Source organism: Phoca vitulina, unplaced genomic scaffold, assembly GCF_004348235.1.
Source record: "Phoca vitulina isolate PV1807 unplaced genomic scaffold, GSC_HSeal_1.0 scaffold6, whole genome shotgun sequence".
In the NCBI taxonomy this organism is placed as follows: domain Eukaryota; kingdom Metazoa; phylum Chordata; class Mammalia; order Carnivora; family Phocidae; genus Phoca; species Phoca vitulina.
In genome coordinates, this window is record NW_022589709.1 from 50684109 (window position 1) to 50708237 (window position 24129).

The window sequence follows — 24129 nt, forward strand, 5'->3', positions numbered from 1 at the left end:
CAGAAAGTATCCACCCAATACCACCACTGACATTTCACCATCACCAGAACACAGAGAGAATGTGAGGGACGTGAGGCCTAGGTCCTCTTCTGTGGTCACTGCTGGATCTCTAGTGCTCAGATCCAGAGACAGCACGTGTTCAATACCTGTTCAATGAATCATGGACTTTTATGAAGATGACAGATTTGTCCACCTCTAGGTCCTCCACACTAACAAGTGCATGCCCCCCCTTCCCAGTGTGGCTAAGAAAACAGTCTCTTTGTCAAGACTTCCTTGGGCTTCCCTATGGAATGGTCTACACAGGGTTAGGAGTTTCTTGCTTCGCGTCCAGATTGCTAAATTCAGTCTTTTGATACTTCTGTTCCAAGAACAGCTTTTGAGCCCTGGGATTTTACTTCTTAACTAGCTAAAGGTGCCTCAAGGCTGCCGCTCAGCCCGAGGGGCCTGCATTAGCACCTTCTGAGGTTCTGATGTCTTAATCCTCTCCCTTTGGCGGCTAGGGCTGTGAAAGGAGGTGTTCTAGAAGGTTTTTGGCTGGAAGTCTCTTCCTTCTCAGAGTTTGACATTTGCTTAGCAGCATGGCACTTCCCGTGTTACACCATTAAACATCTCCAAGGCAACATGACTGATTACATCTTCATATCTCGTATGATGTGGTTTACAATAAATTAAGTCAGATATAGGAGACTTTCTGGGGTTCTCCACACCAGCAGCTGTTAAACTTTAGCATACACCAGAATGATCTAAAATATAGATGGAAGGGCCTACGGATTTACATTTCTAACTAGTTCCCAAATGATGTTGATGCTACCGATCCCAGGTCACACTTGGAAAACCACTGCTATGCATAAAGTAAGATATTGAAAAACAAAAGCAAAGACCAAAAAAACCCCTCACCTGTGATGTTTTATTTTCTGAAGCATAATATAACTTGTGTTTAAACATGAATGTTACGTTACACAAGGGAATGTCACAAAGCACTATCATCCACAAACTTACAAGAATTGTAAGGTTGTAGATCTCAAGGATGTCCCACCCAGGCGGGGACTTTTAAGGACATGTTTTCAATAGTCTTCACTCTCCGTGAGACATGGGAGTGGGGGTGGGGGGTTACTTACAGAAGTAAACTGAATGTTTGAATATACACCTGCAGAACTATGTAATTTTCAGTAGAGTGACTTTCCTTTTCTTAATACACACTGCTCAAGCCAAGGAAGACAAAAGCCCATTAACTTTTAGGAGCACTAAATAAAGTTCCAGGAAGCAGTGGCCTGGGATTGGGGGAAGAGAGAGAGTATGAATTCAGTCCACTGTAAGTACACAAAGCAGATAAAATTATTTTCAGAACAATGGTTGAATAATAATAGTAATGTCTACCACTTGGGAGGAAGCTTACTATGTAATAGTCTTATAGTTCACATGTTCTACCTTTGTATAAAATCTCTGTATGTATGATGTATCTCCATATGCTTCTCTTCCTTTACCCTTTGGATATAAAATCTCTCAACATCTCCTCTGTTTATATTAACCTAAACTCCCACCTAGCATGTTTGAGTAATCACTTGCTTTTTCCAGAGCAAGGAATCATCAAACTTTCATAGGTTATAAAAATCCTACATAACCCTTTTTAAAGAAATATATGGCTAAGGCTATATATACGGCATTTCTCACAGAGATCTAGAAGATTAGGTTCAGATCCTTCTTAATGGGGGATTTTAAAAAATCACCAACATAAACATCAGCTTTAAAAAAAAAAAAAAACCTCCCTAGACTTTAGAAATAAAAATGACATGTTAGGAGAAATGTAGTATAAGAATTGTCTCTTGTTGTTAAATTAAGAAATCAAGCCAGTATTTAAGATTTTCCTTCTCTTAACACTTTTTTTGAAAGCTGGAGCCCAGCCACCAAGTCCAAACATTTATAAGGCATGTTAACCAATCAGCTGCAGAAAGTTCTGTGAGAAATTCATAGCCCAATACAATTCAGATGGCATAAATATCCACATTAATTATACATTTAATATCTTGTTTCTCCTGTACATATAGTGAATGTAAAACTTATGTAATAATGAGTTAGGGATGCCACAACTACAAGTCATCTCCATTTTTAGAAAATAGAAGAAGCAAGTCTTGAATGGCCATTCTTAGAATTTCAGCCATGAGGGGCTTAGAAATTCCCTGGGAAAAGGTCTGAGAGCCATTTCAGAAACTAAATACTCTATCAAAAAATCACGTGCATCCCAGTTGGAGTGGGTGCGTGGGAAAGAGAATAAGGCATAGGAATCACTGTGGGAATACAGACAGTTCTGCAATAATAAAACATAGACAATGCAGTGCAGTTCTTTAAATTTATTTGAAATATCCATAGTTCATTTTTTTTTAATTATGGAAGAAGAAAAAAGAACACAAAACATCTCAGATTATATTTTCAAATTGAATAGCATTTTAAGATGGCAACTTTTGTGTAGGATGATGAATAAATATTTGTAGAATGGACTTATTTCTGGCCATGATGAAGAAACAGGGACCAAAATTTACCTTCCTTCCACTAACAACTAGAAAATCAGATAAAATATATGAAACAACTATTTTCAGACATTGGACAATAGGTAACTCAGGACTGTCAACGCTGAAAGAAGAAAAACAGATGAGATATAAAATATTACCTCAGCTTTCACCCTGGAGGCACATTCCCAGGCAGGGAAGAAATCCCAGGCAGAGTCCAGGGTTTTCACTGAGTTGCAGTGACAGAAATCAGAGTCTGGAAAGGCCTACGTGGCGAGAGTTTATACGGCAGAGTTTCAGAGAGAGGAAGCTATATATACGAGGCACTCTGAGGAGGACGTGAAAGTTACTAAATACTAAGACATGCATGGATAGGGTGAAATTCCACACACCAGGAAGAGAGTGACTGGAAAGCTATAAACTGAACAATTCACAGTGCTCCCAATGAACTAAGAGCCATCAAGTTCTCACCAGCCAGAATGGAGAGTTCTTGTTGATAACTCAGGGCATTCAGTAGAGAACCCAGTGGGTCATGCCTTAAGAGTAAGGCTAAAGAACACTTAGAGAAAAGACTACTCCAGATCGACCTTACGAGAAGTTTAAAAATAAGCCTTGAAAGGATCATACTGAACCAAAATTAACTTAGTTGTCTCCCAGAACAAAATCCAACATTCTTCAAAGAAAACAAAATCTAAACACAACAGTGTAACATTCAAAATGTCTAACATACATTCAAAATTACTAGGTATGCCAACATGCAGAAAAATATGAACAAAAATCCAATGAAAGATCAGTAAGTGGAAGTAGAAATAAGAGAAGAAGAAATAAGTAGATAAGAACAATAACCATTATCCAAGTACTGAAAGGAAAACATAAGCACTGTGAGAGGAGAAATGGAAGATTTTCTAAATGGAGCCTCTAGAAATGAAAAAGACAAGTTCTGAAATGAAATAGTCACGGACTAGGACTAAGAGCATATTAGACATTGAAAAGAAAAGATTGGTGAACTAGAAGACATTTTAATTCAAACTATTCAAATTAAAGAGGGGGAAAAAAGCTAAAAGAAAATTAACAGAGCCTCAATGATGCACAAATCTAAGAAATTTAGCAAACCTCAAGCAGGATAAACCAAAAGTGCTCCACACCAATGCACAATAGAATATAATTTCTGAAAACACTGATAAAAAGAAAATTTTAAAAGGATCCAGAGAAAAAGGACAGAGTAAGTACAGAGATAAGAGTGCCAGATTTTTCCAGGGGCGCCTGGGTGGCTCAGACAGTTAAGCGTCTGCCTTTGCCTCAGGTCATGATCCCGGGGTCCCTTCTCCCTCTCCCTCTGCCCTTCCCCCACCCCACCCCATGCTCATGCTCTCCCTGTCTCTCTCTCTCTTGTACTCTCTCAAATAAATAAATTCTTAAAAAAAAAAAAAGTATATATATATATATGAAAACCAGAATTAAATGGAGAATAATCTTTAAAGTACTATAAGACGAAACTGGCAACCTATATGCAGGAAAAATATCTTTCAAAAAATGAAAGTAGGGGCGCCTGGGTGGCTCAGTCATTAAGCATCTGCCTTCGGCTCAGGTCATGATCCCAGGGTCCTGGGATCGAGCCCCACATCGGGCTCCCTGCTCAGTGGGGAGCCTGCTTCTCCCTCTCCCACTCCCCCTGCTTGTGTTCCCTCTAGCCCTGTGTCTCTCTCTGTCAAATAAATAAATAAAATCTTTAAAATAAATAAATAAATAAATAATAAAACTGGGTCAAAATTTTGGAATAGACGCTTCACAATATAAGACACTAGAAGGATTAGAAAGCACATAAAAAATGCACACCATCATTAGTCATCAGTGAATTACAAATAAAACCACAATGAGATAACACTATATATCCACTAAAATGGCTAAAATGCAAAATACTGACCGTATCAGGTTAGTTAACAAGGATGTTGAGCAACTGGAACTTTCCACATTGCTGATGGAAATGTAAATTAGTACAATCACTTCTGGAAAACAGCTGACAATTTCTTATTAAACATATACTTACCATACAACCATGAAATTTCATTCTAGGCATTCACCCCAGAGAAATGAAAACACATGCCCCAAAAATTTGTCCATAGCAGCTTTTTAAAGAACAGGCAAAAACTGGAAACAAGCGAAATGTTCACTAGCAGGTGAATAAATACATTGTGATACATCCATAAGATAGAATACTACTCAATGATAAAATGTGACAAACTTCTAATACAAAAAGCAACAGAGGGAAATCTCAAAATCGTTTAACTAGGTGGAAGAAGACAGACAAAAAAACCCTACATGTATGATTTCACTGATAAGAAACTCTAAAAAAGATAAATCCAGTCTACTGGAATAAAAAGGTTAGTGGCTACTTAGGGACTATGGTAGGGGCTGAGAATTCACTGGGAAGGAGCACAGGGACAGGGTGATAGAACTGTTCTATATCTAGACTGTGTTAGCAAATACATGGACATATGTGATTATATACTTTGTCAAAATGCACACTTTAAAGGTGTATATTTTCCACTAACAATGAAGCAGCAGAAAGAGAAATTAAGAAAACAATCCCATTTATAATTGTACCAAAAAGAATAAAATAACTAAGAATAAACTTAACCAAAGAGGTAAAAGATCTGTACTCTGAAAAGTATAAAACTAATGACAGGAATGGAAGATGACACAAATAAATGGAAAAATATTCCATGCTTATGGATTGGAAGAACAAATATGGTTAAAATGTCCTTACTACCCAAAGCAGTCCACACATTTAATGCAATCCCTATCAAAATACCAACAGCATTTTTCACAGAACTAGAACAAACAGTCCTAAAATATGATGGAAGCACAAAAGAACCTGAATAGCCAAGGCAACCTTGAAAAAGAAAAACAAAGCTACCAGATTTCAAATTATACTACAAAGCTGCAGTAATCAAAACAGTATGGTAGTGGCACAAAAATAGACATACATATCAATAGAACAGAATACAGAGCCCAGAAATAAACCCATGATTATATGGTCAATTCTTCTTCAACAAAGGTGCAAGAATATGCAATGGGAAAGAGGCAATCTCTTCAACAAATGGTGTTGGGAAAACTGAACCACTTTCTTACACCATACACCAAAATAAATTCAAAATGGATTAAAGACCTAAGTGTGAGACCTGAAACCATAAAAATCCTAGAACAGAGCACAAGCAGTAATTTCTCTGAAATTGGCAGTAGCAACTTTTCTCTAGATAGGTCTCCTGAGGCAAGGGAAATAGAAGCAAAATAAACTATTGGGACTATATTAAAATAAAAAGCTTCTGCGCAGCAAAGGAAAGAATCAACAAAACTAAAAGGCAAATTACTGAATAGGTGAAGATATTTGCAAATGGCATATCTGATAAAGGGTTAGTAACCAGAATACATTAAGAAGTTATAAAACTCAACACCTAAAAATCCAAATAATCCAATTAAAATGGGCAGAGACATGGACAGACATTTCTCCAAAGAAGACATCCAGATAGCCAAAAGACACATGAAAAGATGCTCAACATCACTCATCATCAGGGAAATACGAATCAAAGCTACAATGAGATATCAACTCACACCTGTTAGAATGGCTAAAATCAACACCACAAAAAACAACAAGTGTTGGTGAGGATGTAGAGAAAAAGGAACCCTCTTGTACCGTTGATGGGAATGCAAATTGGTGAGGCCATTGTGAAAAACTATATGGGCGTTCCTCAAAAAGTTAAAAATAAAACTACCCTATGATCCAGCAATTGCACTACTAGGTATTTACCAAAAGGATACAAAAACACTAATTCAAAGTGATAAATGCACCCCTTTGTTTATAGCAGCATTATTTACAACAGCCAAATTATGGAAGCAGCCCAAGTGTCCATCCACTGATCAATGGGTAAAGAAGATGTGCTGTGTCTGTATATATATAATGGCATATTATTCAGCTATAAAAAGAATGAAATCTTGCCATTTGCAATGACATGGATGGAGATAGTATAATACCAAGTGAAATAAGTCGGAGAAGGACAAATACCATATGATTTCACTCACATGTGGAATTTAAAAAACAAAACAAATGAGCAAAGGAAAAAAGAGAGAGAAAGAGACAAACCAAGAAACAGACTCTTAACTACAGAGAACACACTGATGGTTATCAGAGGGGAGGGGGGTGGGGGGATGGATGGGTAAATAGGTGATGGGGATTAAGGAGGGCACTTGTGATGAGTACTGGGTGATGTGTGGAATTATTAAATCACTATGTTGTACACCTGAAAGTAATATAATACTGTATGTTAACCACACTGGAATTAAAATTAAAAAAATTTTAAGGTGTATATTTTATTGTATATAAACAATACCTCAATACAGGTTTTGTTTCGTTTTTTTAATTTGCAGCATTTGCCTGATGTTATGAACGGAAATGTGTCCTCCAAAATTCTTAGGTTGAAGCCTTAACCTCCAATGTAACTGTATTTGGAGATAGGACGCTTAGGGAGGTAATTAAAGGTTAAATGTGGCCATAAGGGCCAACAGGACTGGTGTTCTTATAAAAAAGAGGAAGATACCATTGAGTTCTCCACGAACACACAGCGAAGACACCACGTGAGGACACAGTGAGAAGGCAGTCATCCACAAGCCATGAAAAGAGGTCTCACAGAAACCAACCCTAAAGCTACCTTGATCTTGGGCTTCTAGCTTTCAGAACTGTGAGAAAATAAATATCTGTGTTTCAGCCACCCAGCCTGTGATATTTTGTTATGGCAGCCTGAGCAGAACAACACACCTAAGCATCAAGCCCAAGACAATAACGAACTCATCATTCCTTACTAATCATCTTATTCTTGGGCCTATTATATCTTTAGATTCTCTATACGTATTCTTTTCTAGAATACGTATAGAGAGATCAGCAGTTGTTATAATTCCATATAAGGTCTTCACCAACAGGTAGCCAACAAATCAGATAGTTGGTTTACATGATAGACCCCGAGGGATGATGGGAACACAACTTTTAGGCCTGTAAGAGCAACCACTGAAACCAGACATTTTTGGGGCCAAACAAGAGGAGGAAGATCATAGCAACATCTCGGTCACATCCTAGGTGTGTGTCAGATCTGATATTGGTGAAAGAATTGCTTTCTCTTGGCTTTCCACTGAGCCTCACTTGGCACTGGCACCAAAACCATGGATTGTGGGCTTCTCTCTCTTTTTTTCTCCACCATCTCATTTATTAGATGAATTTCTGCAACCAATGATTGCATTGGTTGTCATCTTTCTACTGATTATGGTTCAGTTATCAAGAGCAATAATTTTTAGCTGACAAACTATGATCCATCCTTCTCCTTTAAAGCTATCTTAGGGGACAGGGCACCTGGGTGGCTCAGTTGGTTAAGTGGCTGCCTTCGGCTCAGGTCATGATCCCAGGGTCCTGGGATCGAGCCCTGCATCGGGCTCCCTGCTCAGCGGGAAGCCTGCTTCTCCCTTTCCCTCTGCCTGCCGCTCTGCCTACTTGTGCTCTCTATCTCTCTGTCAAATAAATAAATTTTTTAAAAAAATCTTTAAAGCTATCTTAGGGGAATTCAAATCTGGTTATAAAGAAAGGCTTCTAAGGGGAGGTGAGCCTTTATTCTGACCTTGGCTTATTGAGAAGAGCTGTCACAGTTAGTGCCTGGCCTTGTATCTCCCTTGAAAGGTTTCTCTTCCAGGAAAACCAAGGGGCAAGAACTAAGCCATGCCATGGTCGCTCCCGATATCAGCCCCGATCATCAGAGTTGATTCATGAAGAATTCATTGGGGTACAAAAGGTCAGGGCCCAGGTGGCAAGGACCAAAGCCTGATAACAAAAACTGACACCATGTTAGTGCTGCAAGGAGTCTGAGAGATATCCTCAAGTTATCCTATCCCATCTGTCTGCAAATCCTGTTACTTCCATTTAAAACTTAAATCAGAATCTGACCATCATTCACCATCTTCACTGCTATCAGGTTGGTCTCAGCCACCACATCTCTCACCTGGATTACTGTGATGCTTCCTACCAGATGCCCTCGCTTCCTCCTGACTCCCCTCGGGCTCTTAGTGCAGCGCCACATGGGTGACCCACCCACACCTGAAGTCAGATTCTATCACTCCCATCTCGCTAGGTCTTTATAGCAGATGGCAAGGCCCTCAGCTGTCAGGCCTCCATGACCTCCCTGACAACCGTCTCTACTGCCCTCCCCTTGCTCATGCCCTCCTTGCCACACTGGCGTCCTTGCTGCACCTTGAACTTCTGGACATGTGGGGCCTATGCATCTGCTATTCCTCCTGCTTGGAATGTGCTTTCCAACCAGCCACATGGTTCATTCCCGACTTCCTTCAGGCCTCCCTTTCTCAGGGAGGCTTTCTCTGATTTAGTAAAGAAACATTCCCCAACCCATCCCGGGAAGTCCTTAACGCCCCTTCCTGCTTTATCTTTCTCCCTATCTTTCCCTAGTTTCTCCCTAGCACTCTCTCTCCCTGGCGCATATGGCCAGCTGACCTTCTTTGTAATTTTCATTTTTCACCTTCTCCCCACACCAGAAAGTAAGCTCCTAGGAGAGAAAACTTGGTCTGGCATGTGCTGGGTGCTCAGTAGTTACTTGTTGCATAAACAATGGAAATCTGCTCCTTCTACAGATGAGAAGTTACAGGGAAGATGTGACCATCCTCACAGTGCTCAATCTCCTCCGCTGCTCACAGCTCTTACTGACCTCCCGACCCTGCATGGGCAGAGACAGAGAAAAGGCCAGCCGACCAAGCATGTGCCCCTAAACATGGGGCTTAGGGAAGGATGAGGAAGGCCAGCTACACCTGGGCCAGGGTTAGAGGCCATCTAGGTACGAGAAGCAGGCAGGGGCCCATGATGCAGTGGCTCTGAGCTCTGCCCCTTCCTCCTTCCTCCTGAGAGCTACACTCTCCACCAGTGGACTGGCCAAACTGCTACAGCATGACAAGATATTGATTCTCTCAGCCCTCAGGCCACCCATGCAGGGCCTTGAGCAACCCCAGTCTCGCCCACTGACTCCAATATCTCAGACAACATTGCCATTGTCCTCTGTGTGCTGGGATTGGGAAACACTGCTTTAGCCTTCCTCCAAGCAGCCTTCCCCCTCTACTCCTTCCACCATCTTCTCCCACCTTCTTGCTTATTTTCTTCTCTCGAAGTTCCTGAAGCCACAGGATCTTTTCCGCCGCTGCAGAGACCAGCGGGTGACCTACGGCCTTTCGGACAGAATTTATTCCCACGATGAGTGACAGCACGTTGAGAACTCCAGTGCATGCCATATTAAAAGGTGTGAAATGCCCTTCCTTAAACAGAAAAGCCTGCTCACAGATGGTGAAAATACTTCAGTGGCCACTGTCCCTCTGAAAATGCTATCCTGGGGTAAAACTAAGTTCTTCCTCTTTGAAACGTGAAAACGGGTATTACAGAATGATGCTCTTCAGGCAGAAATGATGTCCAATGGGCCCTTTGACAAAGATGCTCATAGTATACCCTTTGTCAATATTTTGTATTTCGGGGCACCTGGGTGGCTCAGTCGTTAAGTGTCTGCCTTTGGCTCAGGTCATGATCCCAGGGTCCTGGGATCGAGCCCCGCATCGGGCTCCCTGCTCAGTGGGAAGCCTGCTTCTCCCTCTCCCACTCCCCCTGCTTGTGTTCCCCCTCTCACTGTGTCTCTCTCTGTCAAATAAATAAAATCTTTAAAAAAAAAACTATTTTGTATCTCAATCTTGTGAATATCATTCCATCACCAGCCAGGACAGGATCTAGAACTCCTCAACCTTCCAAAGCACTCTTAGGTTACTAAGAGGACCTTCTGTGCTGATTTCAAAACAGAGGGGATTTAATGAAAGCTACCTGAGGAATTTATTTTCCTCTTTATATTCCAGTCCATTGCAAGGAAGATGGTCTGGAATTTTCTTTTAAAAATCACTAAAAGGAACTAGAAAACAGATCCTAAAAACCTAGAGAAATCATTTGTTTTCCTATCACTTAATCAGCCATGACTAATTGTACAAAGGTACTATTGTAAAGAATGCATGCAGTGTGTTAATACACTTATTAGGTCACTTTCCTGACAATGTCCCAACTGCTTTCTTAGTAACATTCTCCATAGATCTCATCCAGGAAGAGTAATATTTACACTGGAGGATACTGGATGACCATGTGTGTTAGATGAGTGCATTTTCATCCACTTACATCTCAGTTTAATTTTCTTAGTCATTTAGAAACTGATTCAAAGATCAAAACCAGGGCTGGGACTATGGTAAGCCAAGCAAATCAGGTAAGCCACAACATTTTTTTAAGATTTATTTTTATTTTTATTTATTTGAGATAGAGAGTGAGAGAGCACAAGCATGGGGCAGAGGGAGAGGGGGAAGCAGGCTCTCCGCTGAGCAGGGAGCCCGACTCGGGGCTCGATCCCAGGACCCCGGGATCATGACCTGAGCTGAAGGCAGACGCTTAACCAACTGAGCCACCCAGGTGCCCCTAGGCCACAACCCTTAAGGAGGTCCTCACCCTCACATGCTGACCCTGCACTTGGGGGCCTCCTTACATTTTGCACCCTAGCCTCCTCACTCCTAAGGAGGCATGCACACTCTGGGTCACGCAAGTGACCTATGTCACCAATCTGGACGCTGGGATCAGATAACACCTGAGTCAGGGATGTGCACCTTTCGCAGGCAAGGGACCTAGGTTCCAGTCTCTTCCTTGCCGCTTCTGCCACATTTCACCAAACTAAGACACCACTGACTATACAAAACACCATCACTTCATGTACCACTAAGAAAAACATGCTGCCCATTAAACTATGACATAATGGTCTAATGCCGGTCCTATAAGATGCACAAATTGGCCCCATTAGCCTCTCACAGCTTTGAATTTTTTCATCTATACCGATGAATTAGGCAATTTCTCCTGCCTTCAGTTTAGTTACTTGACATGTGATAAGTAATCCTTCTGCACGCATCTCAATAACAAAGCATAAATCTAGCTTTATGTACTTGTGGGTATCTTTTCTTTATTGAACACCCTTGGCTGCTACTTGCAAAAACGAACAAAACAAAGCTGAAATTGCATCATCCTTCAATGACAAATATTTGCTCTATCAATATCAAATTTATGCCCCATTCTCTATTTCCTTGACTCTCTGTGTAACTGTGTAAACAATAACTTTTTTGTTTCAGTGCTGAATCACAGTGTAACCTTTTGGAAGTCATCTTAATCAGCAATTAAACTCAACCCCATGGATTGACAGCAATGCACCCACCTCAACTGAAAAGTTGAAAATATCAAAAGTTAAAACTGAGTAAATACATCCCCCAGGGGATGACAAGTACTTTCACAACTGCTGCCTGGCTGACAGTAATTTATAAGGTGCCGCGTCCTCCCCACCCCCAACCCCACCCCCCGGAAATGGTGATCACAGATTCAGACTGGTAATCGACACACTCTCGGCTTTAATCCAACACTGCCTTTACTTGCCTTTAGAGTAGGAAACACGACGGGCAAGACAATATGACTGTCTGCTATCTCGTGGGAGGGCCGGCAACTACCCAGGATGCAGTCTTGGCCTCCCCGCACCACATGGGGGATGCACACGGTGCCTAGGGATGAGGTGCATGGCTCCCCTTGACCCAGAAACGCCACCCACTGGCTTGTCTATTGCTCCAGTACCGCAGGCCCAGGGTCACGTGACAGCTCCAAGCTCTCCCGTTCCTGGTGCAGGCCCAGAAATCCAGAGTTTCCCAGTAATCAAGACAGATCATCTACACCAGGGGTAGAGCAGTCCGAACTTATCTTAACTCGTTATGTTTCCAAGGGAAAGATGTGTCAGAAGGAAAGTCGGCAGCTGTCCTTCCAGGCCCATTAAGGGGAAAAGGTTTCCAGGCCTAGCTCTCAGGCCCCACTGACTGAAAAACACACCCTGATTCTAGGAGCAATTAGAAGGGGACAGGGAGCATCTCAGAAAAACTGAAGTGCTGCTTTTACATACTGCTTTAACTGCCAACCCTAGCTGCTCAGCTGGAATGGGGAGAATAATTTAAAGGGCTACTTAAGTGAATGGTCTCTTGTGTTCCCTTTGGGCTCACAGATCTAACCGTGAACCTATGACCTAAATGTGTGCGCGCTATTGGGAGTTTTCAAGTGGTCACGTGATTACTTTCCTCCAAAGGCACACATGCCTCCCGGGCCGCCTGGAAGCCCTGGGAGCTCAAGCCGCAGAGCCTCTGGGTTGTCTGTGCCCCTAGGGTGCAGTCTGGGACACGGACACTGGGCCTGGACAGCTCCAGGAGCTTCTGAAGTTGCAAATAATCAAAGGTCATCACTTGGTCCCCCGGTATATGCCAAGCACTCTACATATATTAGCTCGTTTAATTGGCACCCTAACCCTGTAAGTACTATTCTTCCCATTTTACAGATGAGGAAACATTGCTGGTATGGGACAGGGCTGGGATTAGAGTTTAGGCCGCCTGCTTCAGGATTCATGCTTTTAGCCCCCACGCTCATCGCCTCACCTGCAGTCACTGTCTCACCTTAAATCCACCGCCACTAGTAAAGGTTACTTGATGCAAGTAGTAACGTTGGGCCACTTGAAAACAACACCCAGGGAATTCAGAAAAACCACACTTTCTTTGGTCAAGAGGTGAGGATGAGATGTGAGAGATGGCTCTGCGATGTGGCTTCAGAAACACCCCGACCTCCTCAAATAAAAATGGGGTGACTACACCTCAGTATGGGCCACATAGTGACAGAGACAATGGTTTATGGGCTGAATTGTATCCCCCCAAATTCATAGGTTGAATTCCTACCGCCCCTCCCCCACCTCGGAATGTAACCGTACTTGGATAGGGCCTTTAAAGAGGTCAGTAGCATTCATCGAGCTCATTAGGGTAGATCCCAACCCAGAAGGACCAGTGCCTTTATAAAAAGAGATTGCGGGGGCACCTCGGTGGCTCAGTCAGTTAAGCATCGGACTTTTTATTTCGGCTCAGGTCAGGATCTCAGGGTCATGAGATCAAGCCCCGAGTGGGGCTCTGCGCTCAGTGGGAGTCTGCTTAAGATTCTCTCTCTCCTTCTCCCTCTGCCCCTTCCCTGCGCACATGCGCCTGCTCTCGCGAGGGCTCTCTCTCCCTCAAATAAATAAATCTTAAATAAAAATTTTTTTAAAGAGATTATAACACAGACACACAGAGAGAAGATCATGTGAAGATGCAGGGAAAAGATCGTGAAGGGGAGCAGAATGTGCTACCCCAAAATATGCCTCTTTAGCATAAGGATTATTCTGAGCTGATTATTTTTTAAGGAACTGCAGACACAAAAGAAGCTCTGAAAACAGGGTAGCAGTTACCTTTTGTGAGGGAAATTTACATTAGAAAGAGATCTTGTACCAGGAAGGGAGCTACTACCAGGGATAACTTTCCCCTGAAAGACTTATCCGCAGGGCAGGGCAACCTTTGTTTACCAAACATTCACTTTTCTCACCTTCCCTTGAATTGCCTTTTCCCCTTGGAAACCCCAGACCCCTTTCCCTCTCCTTAGCTCAGATGATATATAAGCTGCAATCATGTGGCCGCCTTTTGACAGGTCTCATTATCTTTGTGGGACTCTGGGATGTACCTAAGTACATGTACATGATTAAAATTTGTTTTTCAGCTGTAGATCTGTTTTTTATTTCAGGGGGCAGGGTCTCAGCCAAGAACCTAGAAGGATAGAGGGAAAATATGTTTCCTCCCCTGCGGTGGTCATCTATAAGACAAGGAGAGAGACCCTCAGAAGAAATCAACCCTGCTGACATCTTGATCTAGGACTTCTCGCCTCCAGAACTGTAAGAAAATAAATTTCTGTTGTTTAAGGCCCCCAGCCTGTGGTACTTTGTCATGAAAGCCCTAGCAAACTAATACAAAATGCTATGTATTTACCATTCCATTTCCTCTTTCTGGACATAGGAAAACAACATTTTCTACCCTCCCTGCATTGGGGTGAGGTCCTTGTGACTAGTTGTGACCAAAGGACCATAAATAAAAGAAATACACTTCATCCCTGGGCTGAGGCATTTAAGGGCAGGTGTTAATTACCTACAGTCTTTCTCTCCTCCTCCTCCAAACTGCCATGGGACCAGGGAGACAGTATGTTCTAGATAATGCAGTTACAAGATGGCAGAACTCCTGTCAGCCTGGCTCCCTCAGTGACTGTGTGGAGCAGGGAACTCTGTTAACCTGCTTGGGACATATAATATGAGAAATAAATAAACTTTTTTTTTTTTAAAGCCACCAAGGTTTCAGGGTTAATTTGTGACCACAGCATAGCCTAGCCTTACCTCACACACAAATCCACCTTAGAAAAGACGAACTACCAAAAACCTATTTCAGGACTTCATGTGCCATTAGGTGAAACCATATTAAATTTCTGTTTTTTGCAGGTGAAAATGCTCACATATGAACAATTTCATTTGTTCATACTCTAATTGTACATATTTGCAGAAACAACCTTAGAACCAACAAGTTCTGCCACCTCTAGTTTACAAATGATACACGTGAGACCCATTCAGATTCCCGGTTTACCAAAAGCCCAGAAACATGTTAGTGGAGGAACTCGACTCCAAACCAAAAATTATATTTCCTTTTGTGACAGCAAGTTGGCAATATCTATTTTTTTTTAAGATTTTATTTATTTATTTGACAGAGAGAGACACAGCGAGAGAAGGAACACAAGCAGGGGGAGTGGGAGAGGGAGAAGCAGGCTTCCCGCCGAGCAGGGAGCCCGATGCGGGGCTCAATCCCAGGACCTGGAATCATGACCTGAGCCGAAGGCAGCCGCTTAATGACTGAGCCACCCAGGCGCCCCGGCAATATCTATTAAAAAGTACATACCAGGGGCGCCTGGGTGGCTCAGTTGGTTAAGCGACTGCCTTCGGCTCAGGTCATGATCCTGGAGTCCCGGGATCGAGTCCCGCATCGGGCTCCCTGCTTGGCGGGGAGTCTGCTTCTCCCTCTGACCCTCCTCCCTCTCATGCTCTCTGTCTCTCATTCTCTCTCAAATAAAAAAAAAAAAAAAAAAAAAGTACATACCAAATGGTAACCATGCTCTTTCATCTAGCAACTCGACCCTTAGTATTTATCAACCAGAAATAGCTGAACAGATGTGCAGAAATATATAAATAAGAAGACACACTATGCTAGCACTATACGTGATTGTGAAAATTCAGAAATAATCTAAGTGCCCACTTAAAGGGAATTGGTTAAATAAATTATGGTTCATCCATCTGCACTCAAATCTACATAGTTAAAAAAAAGAGTTCAACTTTTTTGTCCAGATGAAAAGATACCCAAGTCATAATATAGAGGCATACTGATAAAAAGTAGAAAAAGAAAAGTAAATTAGCACTCACGAAAGATTTCTTAATCTCCATGCACTAAGGTGTATCAAGTACCTGACATCTGGCAGACACTTTTTGTCCTCCCAACCCTCTCTTGCATTTTGCTTGAATCATTGTAAATAAACCCAAGTAGGTGATCCAACTCTACTAGTACCAGCTGTGTGACCTCAGGCCAGAACTTTCAGCTCTCAGACCTATAAAACTGAAAGAAATAATAGCACTTCCTTCAAAAGGTGTTGATAGAATTACATTAGACTATGTACATAAGGTGCTTAGAAGGATGCTTGGCACATAATAAGTGCTTAGTAGATATACACCATTATGGTAATGGTAATGATGATGATATTCATCTCTGGAACCAGAAGAAACAAGCTTTCTTGCAGTCTGTTACATTTACTTCTGCTTTTTATCTCTTTAAAAAAAATTATCTAGTAAGAAAACATAATAAATCATTCTGCTTATTTCCATTCCTGAAATTAAATAAAAAGACAATGTTTTTTAAAGCAGTGCTTATCCCAATAAACTCTAGCAATGTTAGGTATTCTAATATTTCATGTGGCTTCTAAAGACAATTTCATTATTTCATTACCAAACAGATAAACTGCTTTTCTGGGGAGTTAATAAAAATGGAGTCATTCCCAGGTAGATAAAGTGTTTATCAGGGATAACCTAAAGTACCCCCACTAGATGTGTGGCATATTTGCCCCCTTCTGCTGAGGGATCAGCTTGGGGCTTCTCCTCTTCTGATTTCTGTAACACTGTACTTATGGCAAGGATCTTTCAAATGCACAGAAAGGACTTTTTATGTGACCGCACTCTAACTTAAACAGGCCTTTCTATTTGAGGTCCTACCCAGTGCATTCTAAGTATTAACTCAACCAACCAGGCTTATTTCCACAGACCTTAAGCCTGAAAGATTTGTGTGGCTCTATAAACAGACTGGAATTAAAATTCAATGCACCCACCGTTCTGATCCAGTATCTCTTCAGTCCATGGATGCTCTGTGGAACCAAGTATAATGCAGATGCAAAGAACTAGTGAGCATTTGTGGGCTATCTAAGCTTGGCAAATTGCTGCTACAGTGGACCCCAGAATTAAAGGTTCTTTTTGGAGCCTTTCGTAGCAGCTGAGTCCCAGGTTTTGTGTGGCTTGCCCAAAAGTTTCACAGCTGGTCAGTGATAGAGCTAGGGCTGGAACCCAAGGACTTGGCTTCCCAGTGAATGCTCTTTCCACTGCTGCTGGATTATCATTCTTCCGTTTTTGCTTCTTGGAAAACCGAGCAAAGTTAAAATACCTCATTCAAGGTCAGAGGGGCAGTCAAGCAGAACTGGCAATGCCAGCCGGCGGATTATAAAATCCTAGAGGGAAGATCCTCGCACCTCACCTATCCCCAACGGCCCGACCCGGCCCGGCGTAAATATTTTTGTTGACTGTCTCCCAACACAGTTTAGAGGAAGTTTCTCTTCTAGGTTCGTACTAGGTGTGTAACTTCAGGTCCTGACACACGTGTCTGTTACCGGCCGAGCAGGCACACACGCCCCGCCCCCTCCGGGGCCCGACCGGGCAGCTGGCAAACGTTGCGGGGGGCAAATGCCCACCGTGGCACTGCAGTGGTCGTCCAGCCCCAGCAACTCGCCGGTCGCCGCCCGCCCATTGCAACTATTCAGCGACCCTTTTTCCTGGGGTTGGCAACTTGGAGACTGCAAACTGTGTCAAACTGAGCCGGAAGCAGAATGGATGAGCAGGGCTAGTCTTGAGGGTACAGAGGAGCCTGTTGCAGACTTAAGACCGCTAGCCAAGCCTCATCTTCCGCCACGGTCCGGGGACCGCGACTCCTTGATCCTGGAACTAAGTGCACTCCGGTGACACTCGGACGCCCAGCAGAACGCCCCCAAGTTCAGAGCGGCAGCTGGCGGGTGCAGCTTCCCCCTCGGACGAAGCGCCCCTCCCTGAACTGCAGACTGTTCTCAGCCGCACTTTCCTATGCCCCCCGGTGTGAGAGGCTCCTTCGCACCCACGTTTCATCTCCCCCACGGGAGGCGGGTGGTTTAAACCTCACGCTCAGTCTGCGTGCCCAGCGAGCGCCGGCCGCGGAGCCGCGCGCGCGGTGAGAGCGGGTCCCCGGGACCGTGGAGTCCCGGGCGCCGAAGGGAGGGCACGGAGGCTTCCAGCCCCAGGACGCCTACCCTAGCTTCCCCCTGCCCCCCGCCCCCCTGGCTGGGGCTGGCGGTGGTTCGCTTCCCGGGAAGGGGGGCACCGCGGCCGCGCAGAGAAGCGTGGGAAGAAGCTCGGGGTGCAACAGGAGCGGGCGGACCTGGCCCGTCTCGGCACTCGCTCGGGGTAACGCCAGGGAGAGCGGCGCGGCCGCTGCTGGTGGGCGATTGTTATCATTCGGAATTATAAACCGGGCGGTTACACCGGACACCCGAGGTGCTCTCCTCCTGGGAAGAAAGGAGGGAGTGGGGCAGCAGGACACGCAGAGACCGGGTCGGGGGGGGGAGGGGCATCCCTCCTCAGCCGCGCGGGTGTCCAAGAGGAGCTGTGGGGGACAGCTCTGGCCTGGTGCCCGCGCACCCAGCGCGCCCAGCCAGCCGGCCGCCGAGCCCCGGCGCCGGGGGGTGTGGGGAGCGGGGGAGGAGGCGGCCTCGAACGGCGGCCGGGCGCGGTGCCCGCGGGACGTGCGGACCCTGCGCGAGGGACTCACCTGGCGGGCGCTCGGCCGGCAGCGCGTCTGCTCCATGCCGGCGGCGAGCACGCGGCTGCGGCACCCCGCGCCCCGCGCCTCGCGCCCACGGGAAGGGTCTGGTCGTTCCGAGGGACTCTGGCCGGGAGCCTGAGCCTCTTAGAGCCTTCACTCCCCAGGCACGTCCCGAGGCCGGCGGGTGCCTGGGTCCTAGCGCCCCTCCCGAGGTGAAAAGCCCCGACTTTGAGCCCGCTTAGCGCCCCTCTAACTACTCCGCTCCCCGCAAGGCCTCTCCCGCCCCTCGAGGGAAGTCGAGTCTCGCTAGAGCTGCCCGGTCTGGCGCTGCTTGAGACTTAGGGTTTGGGCACCCAGGTTTCTCCTCATCGTGCCCACCTTCTCCACTCTCTTCTGGCGTCTCTACCCCCAAGAAAACCGTGAAGGATTTGCCCCATTCCTCAATTCAAATTCGTATATGTTATTATTTTAAAGAGATTCTAAAGTCAGGGACATTAGTTATTATTAATACATACACGATAGCATATGAAAGATCATTCGCCCTCAAAGTGAAGGAGAACTTTTGTATTTATATGAGTATGTTACCAATATCCTATTATGTATGTGTTGTGGGGGGTGGAGGGTAGGTAGGATTATCCCTCAGTCTTAATTAGTGCAGACAATTTACCAACTGTGGATCAAGCCAAAGGTGCTGCCACCCTTCCCCCCCCCCACCCCCCCAATCTGTTTGAAGAGCTGGAATCAAAGGTCTGGGCAGAAACTTCTATGAAGCTTGCAGACATTTTTTAAAAGTAATAAATTGTATCTACTTAAATGCGTCAGCTGTAAATAAGCCTGGCTTCTTGCTTGTGATTATTATCATGCCTGCCCCATACCTGGCTCCCTCTGAGTGCAGGGATTTCTAACAAAGACCTAGAGAGCATTTGCAAAGACTTTTCCTTTCTCAGCTGCCCACAGGGCTGAGTCAGTCCAGTTAAAACCAAGATCAACAACAGCAATCTTTTCCTGCTGACTTTCTCATCCAGAGAGGCTGATGAGATTTCTAATGACAGAAAAGGAAAACAAATAGTATGAAACTAGTCTATAGGACATGGAGACAAAGAGAGACACTATTATTTTGGTGTTAGCCATAATCCATAAAGGCCAACCGTAAGGCATGCCAGCAGTATGAATATAGCCTTTATAGTCTTTTTTCTAAGGAGCTCAAAGTGTTTCCCCTCAAAAGCATTCCTCTCTGTGTGGACAGACTCTAATATGGTCACCGATTATCCCCATCTCCTGGTGTTCATGCATTTATGGAATACCCTCTCCTTGAGTGTGCCGGAACCCTGTGACTTGCTTCCTACCCGGAGCGAATGGTGACAGGATGTCACTTCAGTGATTATGTTACATAGCCTTGCTAGGAGACTCTCTCTTGCTGGCTTTGATAAAGCAAAGAGCCATGATGAGAAGGCCCACGTGGCAAGGAACTGAGGGTACCTCTGGCCAAGAGCCAGTAAGAAACTGAGGCCCTTAGTCCAACAGACTAAAAGGAACTAAGTCTTGCCAGCAACCAGGAGAGCTTGAAAAGAACTCTTCCCTAGTCAGACCTTGAGATGAGACTACAGCCCCAGCTAACACAGAGGACCCAGGGAAGCCATCTCAGACTTCGGACCCACAGAAACTGAGATAATGTGTGCTGTTTTAAGCCACTAAATCTGTGGTAACATATAATGCGCAATAGCAAAACTAATATACTTCCTCCTTCCACAGATGAAAAAGTGAGGCAAAAGGTAGAAGGGCTAACTAAGGTCATTTAAATTGGCAGCAAAATCCCCCATTATGTCATAGTCACAGCCTTTTCAGGCCCCGTACAGACAAGGAAAAGCAAAACAGCAAAGACATCAGGAGGTGAAAGAGCAATGTCAGCCTGAGATTTGGTGGTGGTAGAGCAACAGAAGAACTTGAAGAAAAGTCTGAGGCAAAAATAACCCAGCAGGTAAAAAGATGGCTTGGAAAACTCAGGGTCAATTGACCCAAGCAAAAAATACACACGTTTTCAGTAAGAAAAGCAAATAGATTAAAAGAAAAATAAGAAAGAGAAAACTAATAACAAAGAGACAATGAGGAAAAGCAAAGATACTAAATCCTCTGAATCCCCTTTCTGATTATCTATAAAAGAAAAACAAAAGCCATACTTGCTCCTGTGAATGCGGGGATTTTCCAGAAGAGCTGCTCAAGAAGTCCTAGCAATCTATCTGCACACAGCACATGCCCGTGGCAGCTAGCAGGTTGTCTATGGTTCCCAAGAAATTGCATATAATCAGATGGCATCGTGAAACTATTAGCCAGGGTTTGGAGGGCTTGCACCTTTTAAACTTTGGGCATCCGAAGACATTTAAGTGTCTTTGGATGCCCAAAGTTTAAAAGTTTTCTATCCCACCCTGGCTGATATACAGCACAATCAAGCCCAACACTTAACCCACTGGACATTTCCTGTCATGTACCTTGAAAGGTATTATAGAGTGGTGTATGATTTTCAAAGAGAGGAAGAGGAGGAAGAGGAGGAAGAGAGGGAGGAAGAAAAAGAAAAGTTAGGAGAAGGAGAGGGAAAGGAGGCAGAAAGAGCAGAAAAGAGAACTGAAACAAAGAGAAGGAAAGAATGAAGAAAGAAGAGGAGGAGGAGGAGGAGGAGGGGGAGGGGGAGGAGGAGGAGGAGGAGGAGGAAGAAGAAGAAAAAGGAGGAGGGGGAGGAGAAAGCCGAGGCACAGAGCTCCCAGTCTAGCACGATGTACCATTTAGGGTATTGGAGCACATCACCGGTCATTCTTTGAAGACTGAAGATGTTGATGTTGCTGACAAACTGGTGCTTGTGTGATTGCCACCGTATGAAAGCCCGGTAGAATCAGGTGCTACCAGTGTTTGGTAATTTCTGGAGAAATTAAGTCCATGGTTTACCTTCCATGATCATCAATGTCACTGGCAGCAGATGTAAACTCCTTTTGTAATTCTTCCTTTTAGCTGGCATAGCATTATCCTGTTCCCCCATCCCTCTCCTGAACCAAGGGAATATACAAACAGTCCATAACTGTCCTCCTGACAACAGAGGAACAGACTCTGAGAGGCCACTTGGTGACACCTGTGACCTCCCTCGCTCCATGAGTAGTTTCAGGATCCTAGCCACCCCAGTTTTTCCTAATCATAGGGATTGGCAATGGATGGGCTGTGAGTGGGTGACTCCTGGGTGCAGCAGTTCCACTAAAATAGCAGTACTCTCAGGTGAGCAGTTTCCTAATCAGACAAAATCAACCAAAGCTACTCTGAGGAAACCAAACATACTTCCTACAGAATTCGAGTCCAGACATCCTCCAGCCTGGATCCCTGGCCCCAGGATGGCTCAAGACAAAAAGAGAAAGGAAAAGCAAGTTATCACGTGGATGGGCATTAGCCCTATGGCCTGGAATTACAAATTTGCAAAGACTAAATAGGAACTGGGAAGTTCAGTGTTATCAATAAAATATCTCATTATTGTTTATTAGCAGGAAGTCCTAAGCATTAGTGATGAGAGCCTTGCCCTCGTATCTGAGGAGAGGCCCCAGCGTCTGGGGCCTTTAAGTGTGTTCGAGAGCTGAACCTCTCCCACTCCTCACTGATACTTACACCACCCTCAGCATATCTATCTATCACGGTATTTCTAGTAGGGGCAAATTTATTCAATTTTATAGTTGACCCTAGAACAACACGGGTTTGAACTACAGGGGCCCACTTACACACAGATTTTTTTCAGTAAGTACAGTACAGTATACTATAAATGTATCTTCTTTCTTCTCTTCCTTATTATTTTCTGAACACTGTCTTTTCTCTAGCTTACTTTACTGTAAGAATACAGTATATAATACACAGAACAGACAAAATTTGTGTTAATCGACTATTTATGTTATCAGTAAGGCTTCTGGTGATTAGTAGCTAAGGTTTTAGGGAGTCGACAATTTCAAGTGCATGGGCGCCTGGGTAGAGGGAGGGCGGGGTGTCAGGGCCCCTGCCCCCTGCACTGTTCAAGCATCAACTACATATTCATTCATCCACCCAAAAGATCTTTTTGAGCAACTACTGCATGCCAGGAATGATTTTAGGTGCTGAGGATAGATTGTAAATAACATGAATCCATACTGTCATGATGCTTACATTCCAACGGAGGGAAGAGAGACAATTAAGGAAAAAAAGGAAAACAAAAGATCATTTTATTATGATCTGAAGAACTGAAGCGTAGGCCACTTTAGTTTGGGAGGTCAGAGCCAACTGCTCTGGGAAGGGGCATTTGAACTGACACATGCAAAGAGCCTCAGGAGCCAAGGCCATATAATAGGAAGAAAACCCACCAAAGAGAATGAAACTATTTAAATGGGTTGTCCACTGACATGAAGAGCTAGAAAGTGGAAAACTCTGGAAATGATTTGACACAAGGAACAGACATGGAGGTTGCACATTATAAACATATATCTGATGGTAGAGGAAAGCATGGGTTGAGAAGACAAAGAGGGATAGAGAGATAATTAACAATCCAGAAGGAGCTGAGGAGAGCCTGAAGAAGAGCATTGGCCTTAGGAATGGAGGGGAGGGGGAGAACAGAAAGGATACTTGGGAATGGACTAGGGATTGGTAATGGATGGGCTGTGAGTGGGCGACTCCTGGGTGCAGCAGTTCCCACTAAAATAGCAAGTACTCTCAGGTGAGCAGTTTGAGTCTGTTGGGTCTGAGGTGCCCATGGAACACACAGGAAAGATATCTAGTCAGTAAGAGGAAAGAGGTCTGCAGGTGGTGGGAAATATTTGGGTTGGAGCTAAAAATCCAGCCATCATCACTACACAGATATGAGAGGACGCGTGAGCAGGAGAGTTAAGGATCCAGCCTCAAAGTGTTTCCAGAGGTGAACACTGAGAGGATTGGACAAAGGAGACTCCCGCAGATGGAAAGTAAGATAACCTGCCCTCTGACCAGATGTTGATTCCCCCCTAACTTCTTCCAGGCAAGGACATCAAAACTCTCAACACCTTAAATGGAGAGTTACTCCCTAACAGAAGTAAAGTTCTTACAGAAAATGAAAGATAGCTCTGCAAGCACATGCACAAACACACACACACACACACACACACACACACAGACAGACACACAATTAACTTCCCAGGGCTGGAAGTTTTTCCTCCTTTAAAAAATAAGATGGAGAGAGGTAGTAGTTTAAAAAAAAAAATACTTCTGTTTCCCAAATTTATCTAAGAATTAAAATGCATTTCAATCAAATTCTTACAACTTGAGTAGGCTTTTTAAAATATAAATATAAAAGCATAGATACAGATAAATTAACAAACCATTGCCCTTAGATTCTGACCAACACTCTATTTCTGCCCCCCCACTCCACCCCTCCTCCCCCAACTTATGTTTTCCTCCTATTGCTAGTAATAATACCCAAGTTAAAGACAAGAAATGTCCCAATTAACAAAACCTCTGGGAAGAAAGCGATTTT

The 24129-nt window shown here is 44.1% G+C and overlaps 1 protein-coding gene across 3 annotated transcripts in view; it reads right to left on the reverse strand.

Annotated features, from left to right (window-relative positions):
• The window catches only part of PDE8B (phosphodiesterase 8B), a 247949-nt gene that overhangs the window by 218501 nt on the left and 5319 nt on the right, over positions 1 to 24129 (reverse strand). The window contains exon 1 of one of the 3 annotated variants that reach the window (XM_032404153.1): positions 18636 to 18722. The exons of the other annotated variants lie outside the window; for them this stretch is intronic. Coding sequence (XP_032260044.1) covers positions 18636 to 18671 — 36 coding nt within the window. The 5' untranslated portion in view covers positions 18672 to 18722. Of the gene's footprint in view, positions 1 to 18635; positions 18723 to 24129 lie in introns of those variants that run through there. 3 annotated transcript variants of the gene reach the window in all.